The 20,964-nt window shown below is 31.5% G+C and overlaps 1 protein-coding gene across 1 annotated transcript; it reads left to right on the top strand.

Annotated features, from left to right (window-relative positions):
• The first annotated feature begins 13,472 nt into the window (after positions 1-13,472).
• LOC144575061 (asparagine synthetase [glutamine-hydrolyzing]) lies at positions 13,473-19,848 on the top strand. The gene is made up of 13 exons (XM_078325184.1): positions 13,473-13,620; positions 14,238-14,376; positions 15,596-15,691; positions 15,795-15,936; positions 16,215-16,405; positions 17,014-17,175; positions 17,257-17,337; positions 17,769-17,990; positions 18,493-18,627; positions 18,735-18,815; positions 18,925-19,011; positions 19,111-19,218; positions 19,346-19,848. The coding sequence occupies exons 1-13, from the start codon at positions 13,541-13,543 to the stop codon at positions 19,595-19,597; spliced, it is 1,776 nt and encodes a 591-aa protein (XP_078181310.1). The 5' UTR covers positions 13,473-13,540; the 3' UTR covers positions 19,598-19,848.
• The last annotated feature ends 1,116 nt before the right edge of the window (positions 19,849-20,964 follow it).

Here is a 20,964-nt window from a genome sequence, read left to right as displayed (position 1 = left end):
CCACATAGCATACCAGCTTGTTGATCCACCTTTGCTTTTCCTTTGTCTTCACGTGCTCTATTCGAACCACGGTGATCCCCATGTTGATTGTGGGGCACTGAACGAGACTGTAGTGGAAGGTTCGGCTCAGGAATCTCTGCCTCGGGCGACAGTTGCAGAGACTGTCGACATCCAGGTAATTGTCCATTTCTTTGGATATCCTGTGGCACAAGGGGTTATGTGTTGGTGTGATGGGGGTGTTTGGAGTAGTCCTCTGACCCGCCACACCCTCCGGAGTTCGCTGCAGGATAATGAGTTGCCTCTCCTCTGGGTTGGGATTCTCTGTGGGACCTTCCTGTGAAGGAGGTGGTGCAACCAAAGGACCCTCGCCGGCGCCAATGGCATCCTGGATGCCTTGAACATATGTTCTAATGTCCTCTGGTAGAGATCCAATATCTCTGCCTTGACAAAGTTGGAGAATCACCTTCCTCTGTATGCGTACTTCTTCCGCCTCATTAGCATTTGCATTAACCGGAACCGCCATGGCAGGGCTTGAAGGAGGCAGCTCGGGCTTCGAGTACACCGTAGGCTTGCGCGGCATGAGATCTTCCCTATAGATTGGTCCGCAAATGACTTTTAATGGTCTTACTGCCACTCTATGCTTAAACCCACCGACTACGACAGCAATGTTGCGAGGGATCCTATCTAAGCTGTCGGTGGCTATGGCGACTATCCAACGGGAAAAATCAGTAGGGTTTTTCCGATCAACTGAGCCTAGGAATAAACCGAATGAGCTCACGGCTCTCACCACCTCTTTCTCTTTCCATGTATCAATAGGGAACCCATGCAGCTCCAATAGCACTTTGTATGAGGGATTAATGGGGGTGGTAGCAAAGTATGGACTCCATGGTTGGAAGGAGAACCCAAGGTTCCACTGGGGGAGAGGGGTGGCCTTGATGAAGGTGTCCGGTGATAGCCCATTGGGTAGCAGAAGGAGATAGTTGTGATTGCCAAGGTTTGCAACAGATATCTCATGTGAGGAGACAAGGTTAGGTCTTGCAGCGAACTTGGCTATGTCATCTACGGTGAGAATCATGGAGCCTGTACACATGATAACCCCTCTGTCAAGCTTTGCAGCCTCTGCTTCATATTCAACATCTCTGTCTATGAAACAGTAGGTTAGCTCAGGCCTGCTAGCCGGCATGACTGGTGGAGAAGAAGGATAGGGGCCAGTAAGGAGATCATCCAAGGTAGGCTCATTCAAAGTGGGGCGCATAACCATGGTGTTTTTTATGTTGGGGTGTCGGATTTCTCCTCTAGCAGGGCCGAGCTTCGGACACTTTGTCCCTTGGTGACCATCTTCCCAGCAGCGACCGCATTTGACGGGGTTACGACACATAGCTGAGATGTGACCTTTCTTGCAGCATCTAAAACATCGGCCGCGCCACTCAGGGAATGCAGTGGATGGTGGGAACCTCAAGGTAGTAGGGCTATGGGGGGAGGTGTAGTAATCAGGGTTAGCTGACCGAGGTGTGATGATCGGAGCGATGTTGGTAGCGGTGGTTTTTCTGGGCGGAGTGACTGGGTTGGGTTTAGGGTGGTTCTTGGTAGTCATCTGAGAGTAGGAGGAGGAGGAGGTGTAGGGAGAGTAGATTTTGGCTAGGGTGGGGAGGGTTTCGGTAGGTGTGCTCCAGTTCTTGGGGAAGCTCCGCCGTCTCTGGACGAGAGTCCAATCTTCGCTCTTCTCCATCTCAGCTACAATGTCAAACCTTACGGAGAAATATCACCATCATAACAATGTTAAGAATTACAATTAATCTTATGATTTTAAGGAGAATATAAAACACAACAGTTAATACTAGTTATAATATAATAGTTGTTAATATATATTTATAGTCTTTTATTTAGTGATTTTAAGTGTTTGATGGGCATTGGACTCAAATCAGTCTGATACCTGCTCAGATCTGTCTGATTCGTTTTTTTTTTTTTGCCTTTATCTTTTGTTGAAGTTATGAATGCACTTTTATTTAACAGATCAAAGAAAGAGTCTTTGGTGAAAAATAACTACAAAATAAAGTAAAATATTCTAATTGGACTTCTTTGTAATAAAAATTAATTTATAGTTATCGGCGATTAAACTTTTAGTGTCTTCAGTGAAAAATAACCATAAAATAAAATAATTTATATATAAAAATTTGATTTCAGATATCAATAATGTGAGTCAATCAAATTTGTTGTAACCGGTTATTTTTTCACCGGTTAAATGGTTAACAAATCAGTTGTTTTGTTGTCGGAAAGGTCAGTCAAAGCCGGTGAAAATACCACCGGTTTGATCAGTTTTCGAAACCGACCGAACTGTGGATAGTTTTTGAAATTAATATATTATTTTGGATATTAATAAGAATTTCGGCAGATGGATCGTATTCTTTAATTTAATTAGGAGCTATATATATCTGGGTCCTTACAAGTAAATTTTTTTTTCTATGTAATAAAATGCTATAAATCATCATAAAAATAATAATAATAAATATTTTTAATTCTGATTTTCTTAAATGCCGATTTATGTAATATTTTTAATTTTTTTAGAAAATATAATTTAAATTGGACATGTTCTTAAGCAAAAGAATAATTCGGCCTTGCAATCAAGTAATTTTTGGAGAACTTGGGTGACTTGTTTTATAAAATTCCTCCTACTTCATTCCAGCGTCCTATTTAGTGTCCATGTTCAACTTTTAAAGCTATGTTTATAATTTTTTAAAGTGCTACAAGCAAGTATTTAAACCTTTGTTTACAAACCTTTAAATTCTAAAATATAGGTTAGTTCAACTCCTAACTATTTTTGTCTCCATTACACAAAAAAAGCAAAGATTCTCTCACTCACTCTTTTTTTATTTTCCTTTGATCATTTTCGTTCATTTTTCTAATAGAATGGATAATATTTGATCCATATTCAAAAAAATAGATATGGATCTTTGATTTCCAAATATACATGTGGATATGAATACTGATATAGTTTCCGAAATGTGTGTGTGTGTGTGTGTGTGTGTGTTGGCTACACTCTACTTCCGTAAGCATATGAGGGTATATGCTTGTAAGCCATTTTTTCGTTTTCAAAATCCAAAAATTCGATTTGAACTGTTAGATGTGATCTCTATATTGAAATGTACTTGGAGACCAAATTTTATATTTTTCTGAATTTTTTTACTATTTATTAAGCCACTTTGAAAATCGCTGATCCAACGATGGCTTCTGATTTCACTGTTTTGTTAAGCAACCATTGGATCAACGATTTTCAAAGTGACTTAATAAATAGTAAAAAAAATCATAAAAATGTAAAATTTGGTCTCCAAGCACATTTCAATATAGAGATCACATCTAACGGTTCAGATTGACTTTTTGGATTTTGAAAACGAAAAAATGACTTATAAACATATACCCTCATATGCTTATGTAAGTAGAGTAGCCAACCTCCATATAGAGAGAGAGATCCAATTACACCTTTTTTGTGACATCGAATAACACTCTCAATTTTCAATATTTAAAAAATAAAAATAAATATAAATATAATTTTATCACTATCTCCTTCGTATCCAATCCGTTTTCACCGCTAATTTGAACCCCACTCTTTTTAGAATTACTTGTAAAAAAATGGTCAATTTTTCTAATTTCCCGGCCTTTGGGATTAATTTGGTATTCCCAATTTCCCATCCGTAAAGATGGGCCCACAATTGAATTTGAACATCATACAACTTTGTCTTTGAGCTCTAATTGAACCAACTACTGGCCCATAAAGAACACCAAAATTTAAAATTTTAATAATTGATATTAGTCCACTGTATACAGTATACTCTATTGCACAATTGAACGTATAAAATACAACATTCATTTGTTTCTTTCACATTTTATAGGAAACAATTAACAAAAAAAAAAAAGCGTTTCTATTTCTCTTTATTTTTCCAATCATGTGCTATGTATGAAAGTCTGTTGCACCATAATTTATTTGTTTATTTGTAAGAAAAAATTGTGACCCACTCAATTTTCTCAATTTGTTAGCGCAACTTCTTATTTTCCAAGGCATGAAACAAGTGAGAGAATATTTTCTGATACGAAGATGAAGTCAGACTTTTAAACTATAGAAATTAAATGTCAGTAAAGTCAATTATATAAATTTTACATGCTATTAATGATAATCAAATTTACAGTATTCATAACATTTTAAAAACTACATTATAAATTATGTATAAGTATAAATTTGTTAATTGATCTCCATTATTTGAATATAGCTCTGTTCATGTCTGAAATACTCGAGTCATCGGGTTAAATAAAAAAAACGGGTCAAATTGTTTTTAACCTAGCTATTTAAAATATCAGAGACTCACTATAAAGTTCGTGTTCGGATCTAACCTGACAGGATCAGATACCTTCCCTGATTCGAACTCTGAAACCAGATCCATTTATAGCAATATGCACCACCTCATCATCAACATTTAGTTCATTGAACCTAGACATATGTATGTATATATGTTGTGCTTCTGTACATGCATGTGTTATTTAACAAACCAAGAATTCTATCTTTGGTTCATGGTTCAATGAACTTAGACGTCATTTTTTCTCTTTTGGAGTTTTTGATGTATTTGGACGGTTTTAGCAATGTTTCTTCATACAATATACAGAAATTGAACCTTGCTCATGTAAGTCTGATATTAGTGTTTAGGGTTTAGGGTTTAGTGGATCTAATCGTAGAGCGAGATAGTGATTAAAGTACTAGGGTGATCAATATCTCAATTGGAGCGCGACGGTGAGTAGATCCGGTTGTCGTCGGAGTGCGACGGTGATCGAAGAAGCGGATCCGGTCATGGAGCGAGATGATGATTAAGGTATTAGAGTTATTACGAGAGGATTAGAGTATTATATTAATTCAAAGAATTTTATGAAAATAAAAGACTCAATTTAGAAATTACGGTCATTAATTTGATCTATTATAAATATATTTTTTATCAATAAAATTGTTAGTAGGTATTTAAAGTCATTAACTTTAAAAAAAAGTCTGATACTAGTGTGTACATGTATAAGCCACGTATATATAAATAAATATAATAATCACGTCTATGATGTTGCTTCAATATTTGATAATATATATAGTAATCACGTCTATGATGTTGCTTCAATATTTGATAATATTTGTGTTTTTGAAAGCCACTATAGTACAAGAACCGTCAGTGATAATAAATAATGACAAATTTATAAATAATGTGAACTTATCAGTAACGATTTCTTAAACCAAAACTGTCACTGATAATTTTTCTTACTTCCAGTGACGGTTCTAGCAAATATGCGTGTGGTGAAAGAAAGAATGTATAAAATGAGAAGTCGTTTCTAAGGCTATCTAATAAATAAAATACATACAGATCTTCATTGACAGCAGCTGTGAAGCTTTCAAAAAAAAAAAAAAAAACATACAGATCTAGAAAGAGAGAGAGAGAGCAAGCAAAAAATTTCTCAACTAAAACAAAAGACTTATGGTTAGAAATTGTTATTAAATTTGATTTAATTATAATAAGGTTCCACATATTCATATATATATAGAGAGAGAGAGGGGCTAATAAACAATCGATTGTTCCTAGCTTCCCGTGCAACTAAGTCGTTTTCCGATTTTTAAAGTTCAAATGATCGATCCAAACAGTTAGATGTGATCTCCATATTAAAATGTGCTAGGAGACCAAATTTTATATTTTTTGGAATTTATTTACTATTTATTAAGCCACTTTGAAAATCGTTGATCCAACGGTAGCTTCTAATTTTACTGTTTGGTTAAGTCACCGTTGGATCAGTGATTTTCAAAGTGCCTTAATAAATAGTAAAAAAATTCCAAAAAATGTGAAATTTGGTCTCCTAGCACATTTTAATATGTAGATCACATCTAACGGTTTGGATCGATCATTTGGACTTTAAAAATCAGAAAACGACTTGGTTGCACGGGAGGCTAGAAATAATCAATTGTTTATTAGCCTCTCTCTGTCTGTCTCTCTCTCTCTCTCTCTATATATATATATATAGAGCGCGGTTGGTTACTCCACTTCCATAAGCATATGAGGGCATATACTTATAAGTCATTTTTACATTTTTAATGTTTAAATGGTTGATCTGAAACACTCAACACGTTTTCCATACTATAATGTGTTTGGAGACCAAGTTATATATTTTTGGAAAAAAACTTACTATTTTTTCAGAATTTTTAATATTTTTTATGACTATTTTAAGAGGTTGGCTACTCTACTTCCATAAGCATATGAGGGCGTATGCTTACAAGTCATTTTTGCGTTTTTAATGTCCAAATGATCGATCTGAAGCACTCAACATCCATACTAGAATGTAATTGGAGACCGAATTTTATAATTTTTTGGAATTTTTTACTATCTTTTTAAAAAATTTCGAAACAGTCATAATAAAAATTTAAAAAAAATATGAAAAACCCTATTTTGAAAATTTTCTGAAAAATAGTAAAAAAAAATAAAAAAAGAATGTAAAATTTGGTCTCCAAACACATATTAATATGGCGAACATGTTGAGCACTCAGATCAACCATTTGGACATTAAAAACGCAAAAATGACTTATAAGCATATGCTCTCATATGCTTATAGAAGTAGAGTAGCCAAAGAGAGAGCAGGGTTCCAATGTCTCATGCCTTTCATACCTCATCATAGCTCATATTTTATATCTTCATTTTCAAAGTATAAATTGTCAATCCGAACCGTTCAACATGATATCCATACTAAAATATGGTTGGGGATGAAATTTTATAATTTTTGGAAACTTTTACTACTTTATAAGATGGGCAGAAAATCACTGTTTTTTTAACGGTCCAAAGATTTTGTACATATCTTAAAAAATAGTAAAAAAAAGTTCCAAAAATTATAAAATTTCATCCCCAACCATATTTTAGTATGGATATCATGTTGAACGGTTCGGATCGACATTTTGGACTTTAAAAACGAAGATATAAAATATGAGGTATGAAAAAAATGAGGTATTGGATCCCTCCTCATATGTGTGTGTGTGTGTGTTTAATTGTGAGGAGGGTTCAAATGCCTCCATTTTTGTTTCCACCATGCCTTCATTTTTAAAAACGTTAATAAATTAAAATTAAAATTATAAATGTCAAAATAAAACCGTTAGATGTGATCTATGTTATTTTCTCTATGTGCTCATAAAAAAATAACATTTCGATTTTGTTTTTATGTAAATCAATCATTTGAAAAATCAACGTCTAAAAATTATTTACATTAGTATGTTTTTCCAAGCTCTTGATGACAATCAAAACAAAGTTGAAATATCATAATTTCTTACACGTGCATAGGTAAAATGATGTAGATCGTATCTAAAGATTTTATTTTTAACTTTAAAGCTTTAAATTTTGAGTTACTAAAGTTCTTAAAAATGAAGACACGATGGAGGCACAAAAAATAGAGCCATTTGAACCCTTTCTTTCTTCAATTATTGAGAAGATATTAGGTGAAATAATGGATCACTTAGCTAATTGAGATAATTTGCAGCATAGGGAACTATATATAATATAAACTACTAAGAAGGTTCTTGACCGTTCGTTAATATAGTCACTATCAAGCTTTTAAAAAAAAAAAGACTTTGGTTAATTATCTTATCAATAATCGAAGAAATTATATTCTAATGGATACTGCATATGAGACATTCATAAAATTCAACATTATGACATAATTAATTATCTCATAGGACCCTACATGCATCTGAAAGGTCGACCTCATCAGTAAAAATTTAGCACGGTCGTAAAAAATATAATAGAAGTTGATATAGCAATTAATCAAGATTGTACTTAAACGAAGATAACATATATTTTCATTATAAGTTTTGTAATTAAACGAAGATAACAAATGATACATATATTTTTGTAATGGATCTCTTTATGAGGGAGTAGATCTTTCTCTAGAAGTTTAGGTTAATGCATGAACTTATTTAATTTTATTTTATTCGATTATTTGTTTTTATTATGATTGTTTTATGGAATTTGATTGTTAATTTCTATGATTTATCATTTGTGTTGATTACATAGTTTAGTACTTGAAATCGAAGTAGTCCCGCTTTGGAATCACTTTGTTATGTAAATGATCCAAAGAAGTTAGGATGAGAGGAGAGTACTAAATTATGAACACAAATATCTTAGGTTTTGGGTTAGAAGCGACCGTACTTTGATATCCATAATCGGAACTATAGAAATTAAGGGTTAGGGTTTTGTGAAGAACGACCGTGAAGTCAAACCCCTACTTAGGACACCTAGATTGATTAAGTATTGATATGTATTTTGTGTAAATGTGATTGTTAAATATCCCTTTAGGATAGTGACAGCACCTAAAATTCGAGGAACATTAACCCAACCTACCAAAATACTTGTGTCAATAATTAGTCAATATAGGCTAACAAGAGCTCAATGGGTCTAGATAACTAGGGTGAAGTCCGAAATTATCCAGGCACGTTATTAATTCACGACCGTGACCCTTTTTAACACTTTAGGTTAGAAACCTCATCAAATCATACATTAATTTGAACAAATACCGAATAGATAGAATTAGCAAGGGATTGTAAACCGAATACCCCTAGATCTCCTTTACTTGAAAGCAAACCAATCTTTCTTTCCTTTATTTACATTAATTATTTTGAAACTCCTCTCTTTCGGGTATTGAACCCAAACTTAGGATTAATTAGAACAAACCCCCCCCCCCCCATTTACTTTATTGTACTTTACTTTATTTACTTTTTCTGAAATTAATTGACAAAGTACAAAACCTAGTTTTTAACCATACTCTCTGTGGATCGATACCCGATAATATACTACGCGATAGGATTGTATACTTGCAATCTGAACCGAAAGTGTATTTAGGGATAAAAGGTATATCTTATTGTACTGAAACTTTGTACTATACCTTTTTGGTCTAACAGTTGGCTACTCTACTTCCATAAGCATATGAGGGCATATGCTTACAAGTCATTTTTGTGTTTTTAATGTCCAAATGATCGATCTGAAGCACTCAACATCCATACTAGAATGTACTTGGAGACCGAATTTTATAATTTTTTGGAATTTTTTACTATTTTTTTAGAATTTTTCGAAACAGTCATAAAAAATATTAAAAAAATATATATATGAAAAACCCTATTTTGAAAAATTTCTGAAAAATAGTAAAAAAATAAAAAAAATATAAAATTTGGTCTCCAAACACATATTAATATGGAGAACATGTTGAGCGCTTCAGATCAACCATTTGGACATTAAAAACGCAAAAATGACTTATAAGCATATGCTCTCATATTCTTATGGAAGTATAGTAGCCTAAGAGAGAGGAAGGTTCCAATGTCTCATGCCTTTCATACCTCATCATAGCTCATATTTTATATCTTCATTTTCAAAGTATAAATTATCGATCCGAACCGTTCAACATGATATCCATACTAAAATATGGTTGGGGATGAAATTTTATAATTTTTGGAAACTTTTACTATTTTATAAGATGGGCAGAAAATCACTGTTTTTTTAACGGTCCAAAAACAGTGATTTTGTACATATCTTAAAAAATAGTAAAAAAAAGTTTCAAAAATTATAAAATTTCATCTCCATGCAAATTTTAGTATAAATATCATATTGAGCAGTTCGGATCAACAGTTTGGACTTTAAAAACAAAGATATAAAATATGAGGTATGAAAAAAATGAGGTATTGGATCCCTCCTCATATGTGTGTGTGTGTGTGTTTAATTGTGAGGAGGGTTCAAATGCCTCCATTTTTGTTTCCACCATGCCTTCATTTTTAAAAACATTAATAAATTAAAATTAAAATCATAAATGTCAAAATAAAACCGTTAGATGTGATCTATGTTATTTTCTCTGTGTGCTCATAAAAAAAAATCACATTTCGATTTTGTTTTTATGTAAATCAATCATTTGAAAAATTAATGTCTAAAAATTATTCACATTAGTATATTCAAGCTCTTGATGACAACTAAAACAGAGTTGAAATGTCATAATTTTTTGCACGTGCATAGATAAAATGATGTAGATCATATCTAATAGTTTTATTTTTAACTTTAAAGCTTTAAATTTTGAGTTACTAAAGTTCTTAAAAATGAAGACATGATGGAGGTACAAAAAATAGAGCCATTTGAACCCTTTCTTCAATTATTGAGAAGATATTAGGTGAAATAATGGATCACTTAGCTAATTGAGATAATTTGCAGCATAGGGAACTATGTATATATAATATAAACTACTAAGAAGGTTCTTGACCGTTCGTTAATATAGTCACTATCAAGCTTTTTTTTTTAAAAAGACTTTGGTTAATTATCTTCTCAATAATCGAAGAAAGTATATTCTAATGGATACTGCATATGAGACATTCATAAAATTCAACATGATGACATAATTAATTATCTCATAGCTAGCAATCATGGAAGGACAATATCCCTAGCTAGCTACATGCATCTGAAAGGTCGAACTCAGTAAAAATTTAGCACGGTTGTAATTAAAAAATATAATAGAAGTTGATATAGCAATTAATCAAGATTGTACTTAAACGAAGATAACATATATTTTCATTGAGGGTTAAAATGCACCCTCCTTTTTGTGCTCCTAACGTGCATCCTTTCCTCGTATCTTCATTTTTAAAGGTCAAATAGTTAATTTGAACCTACCAACGTGTTCTACATATTAAAATGTGTTTGGAAACCAAATTTTACATTTTTTGGAAATTTTTTACTATTTTTTCAGAATTTTTTATTAAACCAAACAATAATAAAAAATTCATCACAGTGATGATTTTCAAAAATTCTGAAAAAATAGTAAAAAAATTTCAAAAAATGTAAAATTTGGTCTCCAGGCACATTTTTAATATGAAGAATGTGTTGGAAGGTTCGAGTAGACCATTTGAACTTTGAAAATAAAGATATGAGGGGAGGGTGCACGTTAGGAGCACAAAAGAGAGGGTGCATTTTAACCCTCCTCATTTTAATTATAAGTTTTGTAATTAAGCGAGAGTGGTAAAAATAATCGTGTAAGAAATCTAAAAAACCTCAGATACTAGACAATTAATTTTCGACTAGATTTCGCCAACTTAGGCCAAATAAAATAAAACAAGATATATAGCAAATAATAGGTTTTTGTTCGGAAAAAAATGGAAATATTTTTGAAATAAAGATTTGTGCATAATCATTCAATTATTTTAAGCTAAATGTAGGGAGATAAGCTTTTTTTTTTTTTTCAAATATTCAATTTGTTTCCTATTTAAGACTGATGTTCGGAGACAGTACAACTTTACCACTAAAAAAAAAGCACTTAGCCAAAACTTGTGAAATTCACCAAAAATCATATATTTGAATATTCATTTTGGTTGTGAATATTCCATACATAATCTTGCTCCATGTTAATTCCATTTAATTAGTTTCTCTTTTCAAAAGAAAAAAATGTTTTTAATTAGTGTTTCACAAACTGAAGGGTCAATCGATAACTTTTGTCTAAAACCCAATGCAGATCTCTAATTATAATTTCAAATGCATGTTTAGTTAGTCCAAATCCTGATTAGAACTAATTAATTAATTATATATGCAATGTTAATAGATATGTTATAGGCTGTTGAATCTAGACCTACTATATTATTACCTACATATGAAGACAAAACCTTGAAGAAATATATTTATTACCTACATATGTTATAGTAATTTAGTATAAGAGGTTTCTTTCTCTTTGATCTCTCTCTCTAAATGACAAGGAACTATGTATACTGATCCCATCAACTGACACTCCCTCTCCAGTTCAGACATAACGGAGATGTCCTGCTTATTATATATTGTTCGTCTCTGATCTAAAATCCGATATATGGTCCATATATATATATATATCGCATCATGTCGTGTCAATCCAATTCTAGATTGTTGAAGCATATGAACATTAATTGAATTAATAATATTGCTGTGATCAAGAGATAAACAAGATATAATGCTAACATTAGTGTGTTCATAGTACATTAATGCACGCACTGAATTAATATGCATTCAAACATTTTAAAATTGAACGTACCGCTAATATTATATATTCTTTTAAAATCCAGGATCGATAGACAACAAATAATTCAAAAAATTAATTGGAACCTTTAATTATGATTTTCAGGAGGTCTCCAGCTGGGAAGTATTGGAGAGGATATAAGACGATTAACATCAATAATATAAAGGGTCTTTTTCATTGACTCAGAGATGCCATGACACGACGCTGCTTGATAGAGATGCCTCATTTGTTGCTTTAATTTCTTTATATTATATACGCAAATAATATAAGCAAATGCAAAGGATAATAAATTAAACTACTTCCAAAGACAATATTGTACCAAGCGCCGATTTTTTTTTAATCCGCAGCATTTTAAAAAAAGAAGTTGTCAACGATATAGTTGGTTTGAATTTGAGTTTTGTCTATTCCTCATTGAGTCAAAGCTCTCGATTAGTGAAATTGGCCGAGTCATTATAATTTTGGTAGTCTTTCATCTATCTATTTTGAAATATTCCGACAAGAAGAAGGTTAATAAGAATGGTATGATAGTGGGACTACAATAAATTTGTTATTTTTTTGCGAAAGGAATAGACTAAAATGTTTTATAAAGTAATATACTGAAATTTAATGTAATGCATTAAATTATTTTTATTATGTTTAACTATTCCAAATGAGCTGAATTTTAATATAAGAGTCTTGTGAACTAATGCTTCAAAGAAAACTTTTAAAAAAATCGAGTTTTCAATCTAATTCGGTGTATTTCTACCGATTTTCTCGATTTTAATTCATGGTTAATTATCGATTCCGCTTTCAATGAAAATTATTTAATAATATTTTATAATTTAATAATTTAAATAAAATAAAATAATAATAATTAATATAATAATAATTTATTTTGCCTACCTATGATGAAAATCCTGGCTAAGCCACAGACGATAACAAGTTAGCAACGAAATTTTTTGTGCTAAGTTAAAACTTTGTGATTGACAACTTTTTAGTTTTATTCCAAGTACAGGTACTTTTTTCAATTTTTCTAAATAATGTTTGCTTTAGAGATGAAAATTGAAACGTTGTTCTTGATATGGTTTCTCCTCAGCATAAAACCAATGGTTTTGCTATATTTCGAAATTTCATGATTAGATGTCATAAATTTAAAATTCATATTTTTAAAATGTTAATGAAAAAAAGTACTGGGTACCAAGAAAAATGGTACCAAGGTGGTTAAAGAAGTGAAAATTAATATCTAAAACATAAACTAAGCATGCCATTATGAAAAATGCGAATATTCTCAACCATATAGTATTGATATGCGGATCAATATGTAAACGGGTCCGTATCCATTATGTTAACGGGTCTAGCTGGCTCCCCTATAAATAGAGAGCAACCACAGAACAAAGAGCTACCAAGAAAACATCTCCTCTCCTCTCTCTCTCTCTCTCTCTCTCAGTCTCTCTTTTGCTTCTCTCATTTCAGTTCTGTGGATAAATTAGAATAATTAATTATGTGCGGCATTCTTGCGGTGTTGGGTTGTGCCGACGGTTCTCAGGCGAAGCGGTTCCGAGTTCTCGAGCTCTCTCGCAGGTAAACTTTTTTTTTTTTTTTGGCGTCAATTTATTTTTAATGTTTCCCTGTTTGATGTTCATCTTTCATTTCTTACCTCATTAACAACAAATGCCTAGATGCATGCTACATTCAATATTATAATGCCAGAGAAAATTAAATATGCAACATCTTATATTTTTTGAGCTCAAGAAACTAATTAATGTTGATTATTACATTCACTATTACAAGCTAGCAGTAAATGCAAAATGTATAAAACTTAAGTTTTTCTATTCACAATTAAGTAGAATGGGGGACTGAAATATAAAATATAATATGTGGCAACTTAAATTCAAACTTAAGTTTTTATGGTTACAAAATAGAGCTCTAATCACTATGCTACAACTGCATATTTAATACATTGTGAGGGGCTCAACTATGTAAACATTTTTAAAAATTATAAAGTATAAACCATAAAATTACTAATTTGTATTTATGGGATGGCTTAGTCATTCCTGGGCTTTGTTTCAATCCGCCCCAAGTAAATGATGATTTTGTTGATCTTGAAATATATATGTTTTCCTGAAGGAGCTTATTATTTAATTAATTAATTATGTAAAATTTAAGGGGTTTAATTGCAAATATATATGGACATATAGGTTGAAGCACAGGGGACCTGACTGGAGTGGGTTGTGTCAATTTGGGGATAATTTCTTGTCACACCAAAGACTTGCTATCATTGATCCTGCCTCAGGAGATCAACCTCTTTATAATGAAGACAAATCTATCATTGTCACGGTACAAGTTTATTTTTGTTTCATAATTTACCCTCTCCTCTCTCATAAAATGCTTTTTTTATTCAATATTTTTTTATTATTTTTGGGTTAGTCATGTACATAACTGATGTCTTTTTATGAGATAAAATGTACATACTCCTGTCATGACCTAGAAAATGTAAACAACTTTATTGTTCTGATCAATTAAAAATGGCAATTAAAACTTAATTCATTGGTTAGGTTCATTTTTTTTTTGTAATTTAAAAGATGGAATCAAGCTCGTCAATTTTGAATACTCACAAGAAATTTTAATGAGGTTTGGTAGATTGATCTTTATCACCCAGTTTAAAATTATGATAAAGGGCACTTTGGCTTTAATGTAACTATGGTTAGGTTCCTTGCATCAATTTCAAAATATGACATTTAATTTTTTTTTTTATTAAATAAAGATGAGACCCAGCCATCCATCTTAAATATTCATCAGAAATTTTTACCTGAATTAGGAACATATACCTCCCACAAGGAAGCATTTACTTAATTTTATGGTTTGGTCGAATGTGTTGGAGCATTATTTCCAATAATTATGTAGATTCAAATATACTAATTGTGCTAGGAATCTCTGAAGGAGAATAAATAGTAAACCATGCGGTTGGTGCTAAAAATACTAGTCAATATGATTATAATTATTTAGTGCAAACTTTATTGACTAGTCCTTTAAAGGGAACATTGGTTCAATAATACAAAGAGGCACAAACCATGCATATGGAACATGCTTGGGATTGTTCAATAATTTGTATTCACCAATAATGCCATATGCCTACTATATTCTTGACCCTTATTTTAATTTTACTGAAAAAATGTAGTGTTTGTGTGTAAGTAAAAGGCCACATGTGACAAAGAAGAGGTAGTTGTCTATACTCTATACTATTAAAAAAAAATTTAATATGTCTTTGTTGTCATAATATTTTTCAAAAAATTATAAAAATATGTTTATATTTAAAAAAATTATAGTATTATGTTCTATTCTTAAAAAAATATCCCATCATATTTTATTTTCTGACTATAGGAGAGTACTTCATTTTACCCACTATCAATTTTTTGGTCACATAAATCCACTAAACAAAATCGGATATATCAAATTAAATTGAGTAATTTTACCTCCTATATGTATATGCATTATACCTTTTAGGCATAGATACGTTGAAATTAAAAAAATAAACAATATTATAAATTTATTACAGGTAAATGGAGAGATATACAACCATGAAGAACTGAGAAAAAAGCTACCTAATCACAAGTTCCGTACCGGTAGCGACTGTGAAGTCATTGCTCATTTGGTAAGAAATAAAATCAATGTATTTTGATCTGATGATCTATTTATACCATGCTATATTGTATATATAAGAATGAACTTGAATTAACAACTTTTATTTTTCTTAGTATGAGGAGCATGGTGAAGGATTTGTTGACATGTTAGATGGCATTTTTTCATTTGTTTTGCTGGATACAAGGGATCATAGTTTTATTGCTGCTAGGGATGCAATTGGTGTTACACCCCTTTATATTGGTTGGGGGCTTGATGGTAATTTGCCAAAACCTTTTTGTAACAGACCCAAGTGCTCTGGTTTTTACATTTTCATTTATTTTACTTATATAAGATTTTTACCATTTACAATTTTAAATAAAAGCATGTAAAATTGGGTTACCGTCTGAAGCAGAAAAAAAAAAAAAAAACATACTAGAGCGGACCTGAATTTAATAAAAAAAATAATACCTAGCAAGATATATTTTAGAGTGTGACATATTAATAAACTATGAACAAAAGATTAATTTTGCTTCTTAATTTTTTTATTATTGTAGGCTCTATCTGGATATCATCAGAAATGAAGGGAATAAATGATGACTGTGAGCATTTTGAGATATTTCCACCTGGACATCTCTTTTCCAGCAAAGAAGGTTCTTTAAAGAGATGGTACAATCCAGCATGGTACACCGAGTCCATCCCATCTATTCCCTATGACCCTTTCACCCTTAGAAAAGCTTTTGAGAAGGTAACCAAAAAAAAAACTCTTTAACTTACATTTCAAAATTCATTAGGTTTCAAGAAATTACACAAAAAGTTGAGAAAAAAATAGCTTCTATGCATGCAAAGGGAACTAAATACAAATTAATCTAGATTCTTATTTTCTTTTTAAACAAGAGTTTTTTTATAGAGAGAAAAGGTGAGGGTCACGCCCTCAAATTTCATTCATTTTGGTAAAAATTGTTCCTTCTTTTATTTTTAATATGTACACATAATAAAGAAAAGGAAAAAGAAAATTCCAAAAAGGTAGTACAATCGAAAGTATTTCAAAATGCAAATGTAAGAAAAAAGAAAATAAAGATAGAGACATAAATTAATAATAAGAGCTTAATTATTATAATCTCGACATCTATTTTTTTTAAGATCTCTTTTATAAAAATTGAACCTATATCTCTTCGCAAAAAAGCTAAACTCATCATCATTCATCATTTTTTTTTTAGATCATGAGATGTCCTTTATGGAAATTATAACTTAGACTCTTTGTAGAGAGACGAAACTCACCATCATCTGCGCTAGACATGCGGTTTTAAGATATGAATTCAGTAATTAGTTATATATTCTCTTTATTTTTTGAAGGCTGTGATTAAGAGGCTAATGACTGATGTGCCATTTGGCGTGCTCTTATCCGGCGGTCTCGATTCGTCATTGGTTGCAGCCGTGACAATTCGCCACTTGGCAGAAACCAAAGCTGCAAAACAATGGGGCGCCCAATTACATTCCTTTTGTGTTGGATTGGAGGTTTGCACCTAGCCCCCTGATTTTTTTTATTTTGGCATAAATGATGCTATTACTGGTATTTGAATGTTTTTTATTTTGTAGGGCTCCCCTGATTTGAAAGCAGGAAAGGAGGTGGCTGATTACCTAGGAACAGTGCACCATGAATTCCACTTCACTGTTCAGGTACCAGATAAATATAGTTTGTACCAGGTGGAGTCCATATCTTCTGAGTTATTGTGCTTTGAGATTCGTGTAGGAAGGATTTGAACGGTCCGGATATTTGACAGATCAACTCAAAGTTTGAGATATCTCAGGGGATGAGAATTCATGTCTAGGAATACAGTACAAATATTGGCCAGCAGGAATCACATCTAATTTTCAATCATTTACAAATTCAGTCTCAAAAAGCAAAACACAAAAAATAATCAGTAATATGTAACAAATTAACTGGTTTCCTTTTGTACTTGCCACATACTGGTACTAAGTTTGACCAGTATGTACTCTAATATTACACTATTTTCCATTTTTCTTTTGTGTAAATTTAATAAGAAAAAAGATAATAGAATATGCTTTTGGTAAGTTCAATTGTTTTTCTTTTTTAACTATAATACTAGGATGGAATAGATGCAATAGAAGATGTTATATACCACACCGAAACATACGATGTAACAACCATTCGAGCAAGCACCCCTATGTTTCTCATGTCAAGAAAAATAAAGGCACTGGGGGTTAAAATGGTAATTTCTGGTGAAGGTTCAGATGAGATTTTTGGAGGGTACTTGTACTTTCACAAGGCACCTAACAAGGACGAGTTTCACCGTGAGACTTGCCACAAGGTTCGATTTTTTTTTTTTTTTTAAGTTTTGACTTCATATTTTCATTTGCATTACAATTTGCAAATCAAAATTGCAATTTGTTTTTTTTTTTCTGACTAGATGCAATAGGGTGCAAAGGTATTTTCTAAATTAAAAGACTAATATGTTACATATTTTTTTACTTTTTAATAAAGAATAAAATAGATACTTTATAAATTTAAAATGAGTTTTAATATAATAGTCAATAAAATTACGTAGATTTGTGATTTTTTTAAATTTAAAAGGGTAAATATGATCTTATCACTTTTGGAAGGGGAAATACGTAATTCGAGGTTTTTGAGGGTATATATGAAATTTCCCCTTAAAAATCATGCTTGTCAAAATATACTTGTGGCATGTTGGACTCCTGGACTTCTTCAATTAATTAGAAAAAATATATACATATCCACTACTGAATAGTGAAATACTGATACGAGTAACCACATTTTTAATATTTTTATTATTTTATTTTTATTATGTACAGATAAAGGCATTGCATCAGTATGACTGTCTAAGAGCTAACAAGGCCACGTCAGCATGGGGTCTCGAGGCACGTGTACCATTTCTAGACAAAGAATTCATCGATGTAGCAATGAGTATTGATCCTGAGTCAAAGATGGTAATTAGTAAATTAGTACCTAATTTTTTTTTAATTTGGTCCCACAATTTCTATTCTATTTGCACAAATTGTGAAAATAATTATCTGTGACTTGTTGAATATAACAGATCCAACGTGATCTCGGAAGGATCGAGAAATGGGTTCTGAGAAAGGCTTTTGATGATGAAGAAAATCCCTACCTTCCAAAGGTTCCTCGTTTTTTTTTTTTTTTGTCTTTTTAACATTGAATAAATTAACTTATCAACCCAGAATTAAGTTGAAATTTTTTCCCCTTCTTTTTTTCTTTGCAACTTTTAGCATATTTTGTACAGACAAAAGGAACAGTTTAGTGATGGAGTTGGTTACAGTTGGATTGATGGGCTCAAGGCCCATGCTGAAGCCCATGTCAGTAAACTAACCTTTTCTTTTCTTTTTACCGTTAAACAATAATTACATTTCCCCTTTAAATTGAATGAATCAATAATTAGGTATTTATATATGCAGGTAACTGATAGGATGATGCTAAATGCAAAGAAAATATACCCACATAACACACCTACAACCAAAGAGGCCTATTATTATAGAATGATTTTTGAGAGGTTCTTCCCTCAGGTAATTTTTCAGAATTTATTTTCTCTCCAAAAGCTATGTTATTTCCATTGTGTTTGCAATAAGAGAAAAGTTATAGAGGAAATTAAATTTCATTTCATCAAAATTATTTTTATGTTTGATGTTATAGAACTCGGCAAGGTTGACGGTACCTGGCGGACCCAGCATAGCATGCAGCACAGCAAAGGCCATAGAATGGGATGCGCAGTGGTCTGGCAACCTCGACCCGTCAGGCAGAGCGGCACTGGGAGTTCACGAATCAGCATACGACCCACAGCCACAGAAGATCCCAGCCTCGATATCAACTGGCAATGGTGCTGCCACTAGCAAGAAACAAAGAATTATAGAAGTGGCAACTCCTAGTGTTACCATTAAGAGCTAATTGCTTCTCTCAATTAATAATGCATGCAGTATTTAAATTGTTAATTTCTTGAATAAATTAAGCATAAGGCTATAGTTTGTAGTTGCTGTTATATCAGTGATTTGCTGGGGTTTCTTTTCTCTAGTGTTATTTCTACATATTTGCATGTTACAAGAACATGATGTTATGTTATATTGTTCAGATGTAATAATTAAGTTATGGTTGTATGGTACTAATAAACATTTTCTTTTAGATGTTTTGCTATCTCTTGATTTATGTATTTGCATAATATATCCATGCATCATGCAGTCGTGCTTCTATTTCAAGAGTTCATGGTTAATTAAGGCAATTTTTCTAAGATTCTAAGATGATTTACAAAGATATATAAATGTGTGGTTCTTTCGGGAATACTTAATTTATATGGTATTATGTGTTTAATGATATATAAATAAAGATATTAATTGAGTTTCATCCAAAGAGCTTTGGGCAATATTTATCCATCGTCAAATCTGCATTGAGATTCGCACAAATAATTTAAAATGTTCCGTAAATCTAAAATGTTCATGCGAATTTTGATAGAGATCAGACGGTTTATATCCAACTTTAAACAAGACTTTTTCCAAAGAGTTTGAAGAACTTTTGCTTCAATATAATATTAATATTCAAGAAGTTCAAATATCTTTTATCAACTTGAATTATGGTTAATAATTCTCTGATCCCCAGTTAAAAAACCCAATAATCAGAATAAAAGAGATGACAGCCAACTTTGATCATATATTTTTTTTCAACCAATAATTAAGATGAAAATTTTAGTGACCAAGTCACATAGAATCAGAAATGACACTTGACTTGTTAAAAAATATAGGACACTTAATTTTCTGACTAAAAAAACTTTAAAAAGAAGTTTTTATATACTTAATTATAAAATTATAAAATTATAAAATTATGTCTCAACCTATTTCTTTTATTTTACTTCTATTTCTATGAAATATCTTATAGGAGTGAAAACAGAGCAGATAATATCTAATTCAGTCTCCGAAAAATTAAATATGAACGGATATGGTTTAAGTTTTAATTATCCGTATTCAAATAGTATATATATGTACCATATAGTTAATATATTTTTTGAAAAGTTTAACTTATTTACTATTATAATTAAATAAATATTATAAATTTTAATATTTTTATAATAATATTTATATAATTTTTAATAAATATCCTTCAAAGACTATCAATATCCGAAAAATATAAACGGAATAAAGATATGGTTTTACACTATCCGCTCCGTATCCGAGCCAGTTTCACTTCTAAATATCTATATTATTTTTCAAAAAAAAAATTTAAAAATTTACTTTTTCCTATGACCCTTTGCCACGTCAGCAGCAAGA

The sequence above is a fragment of the Carex rostrata genome, chromosome 23, assembly GCF_964058835.1.
Source record: "Carex rostrata chromosome 23, lpCarRost1.2, whole genome shotgun sequence".
Lineage (NCBI taxonomy): Eukaryota > Viridiplantae > Streptophyta > Magnoliopsida > Poales > Cyperaceae > Carex > Carex rostrata.
This window is presented reverse-complemented; position numbering and strand designations above follow the sequence as displayed.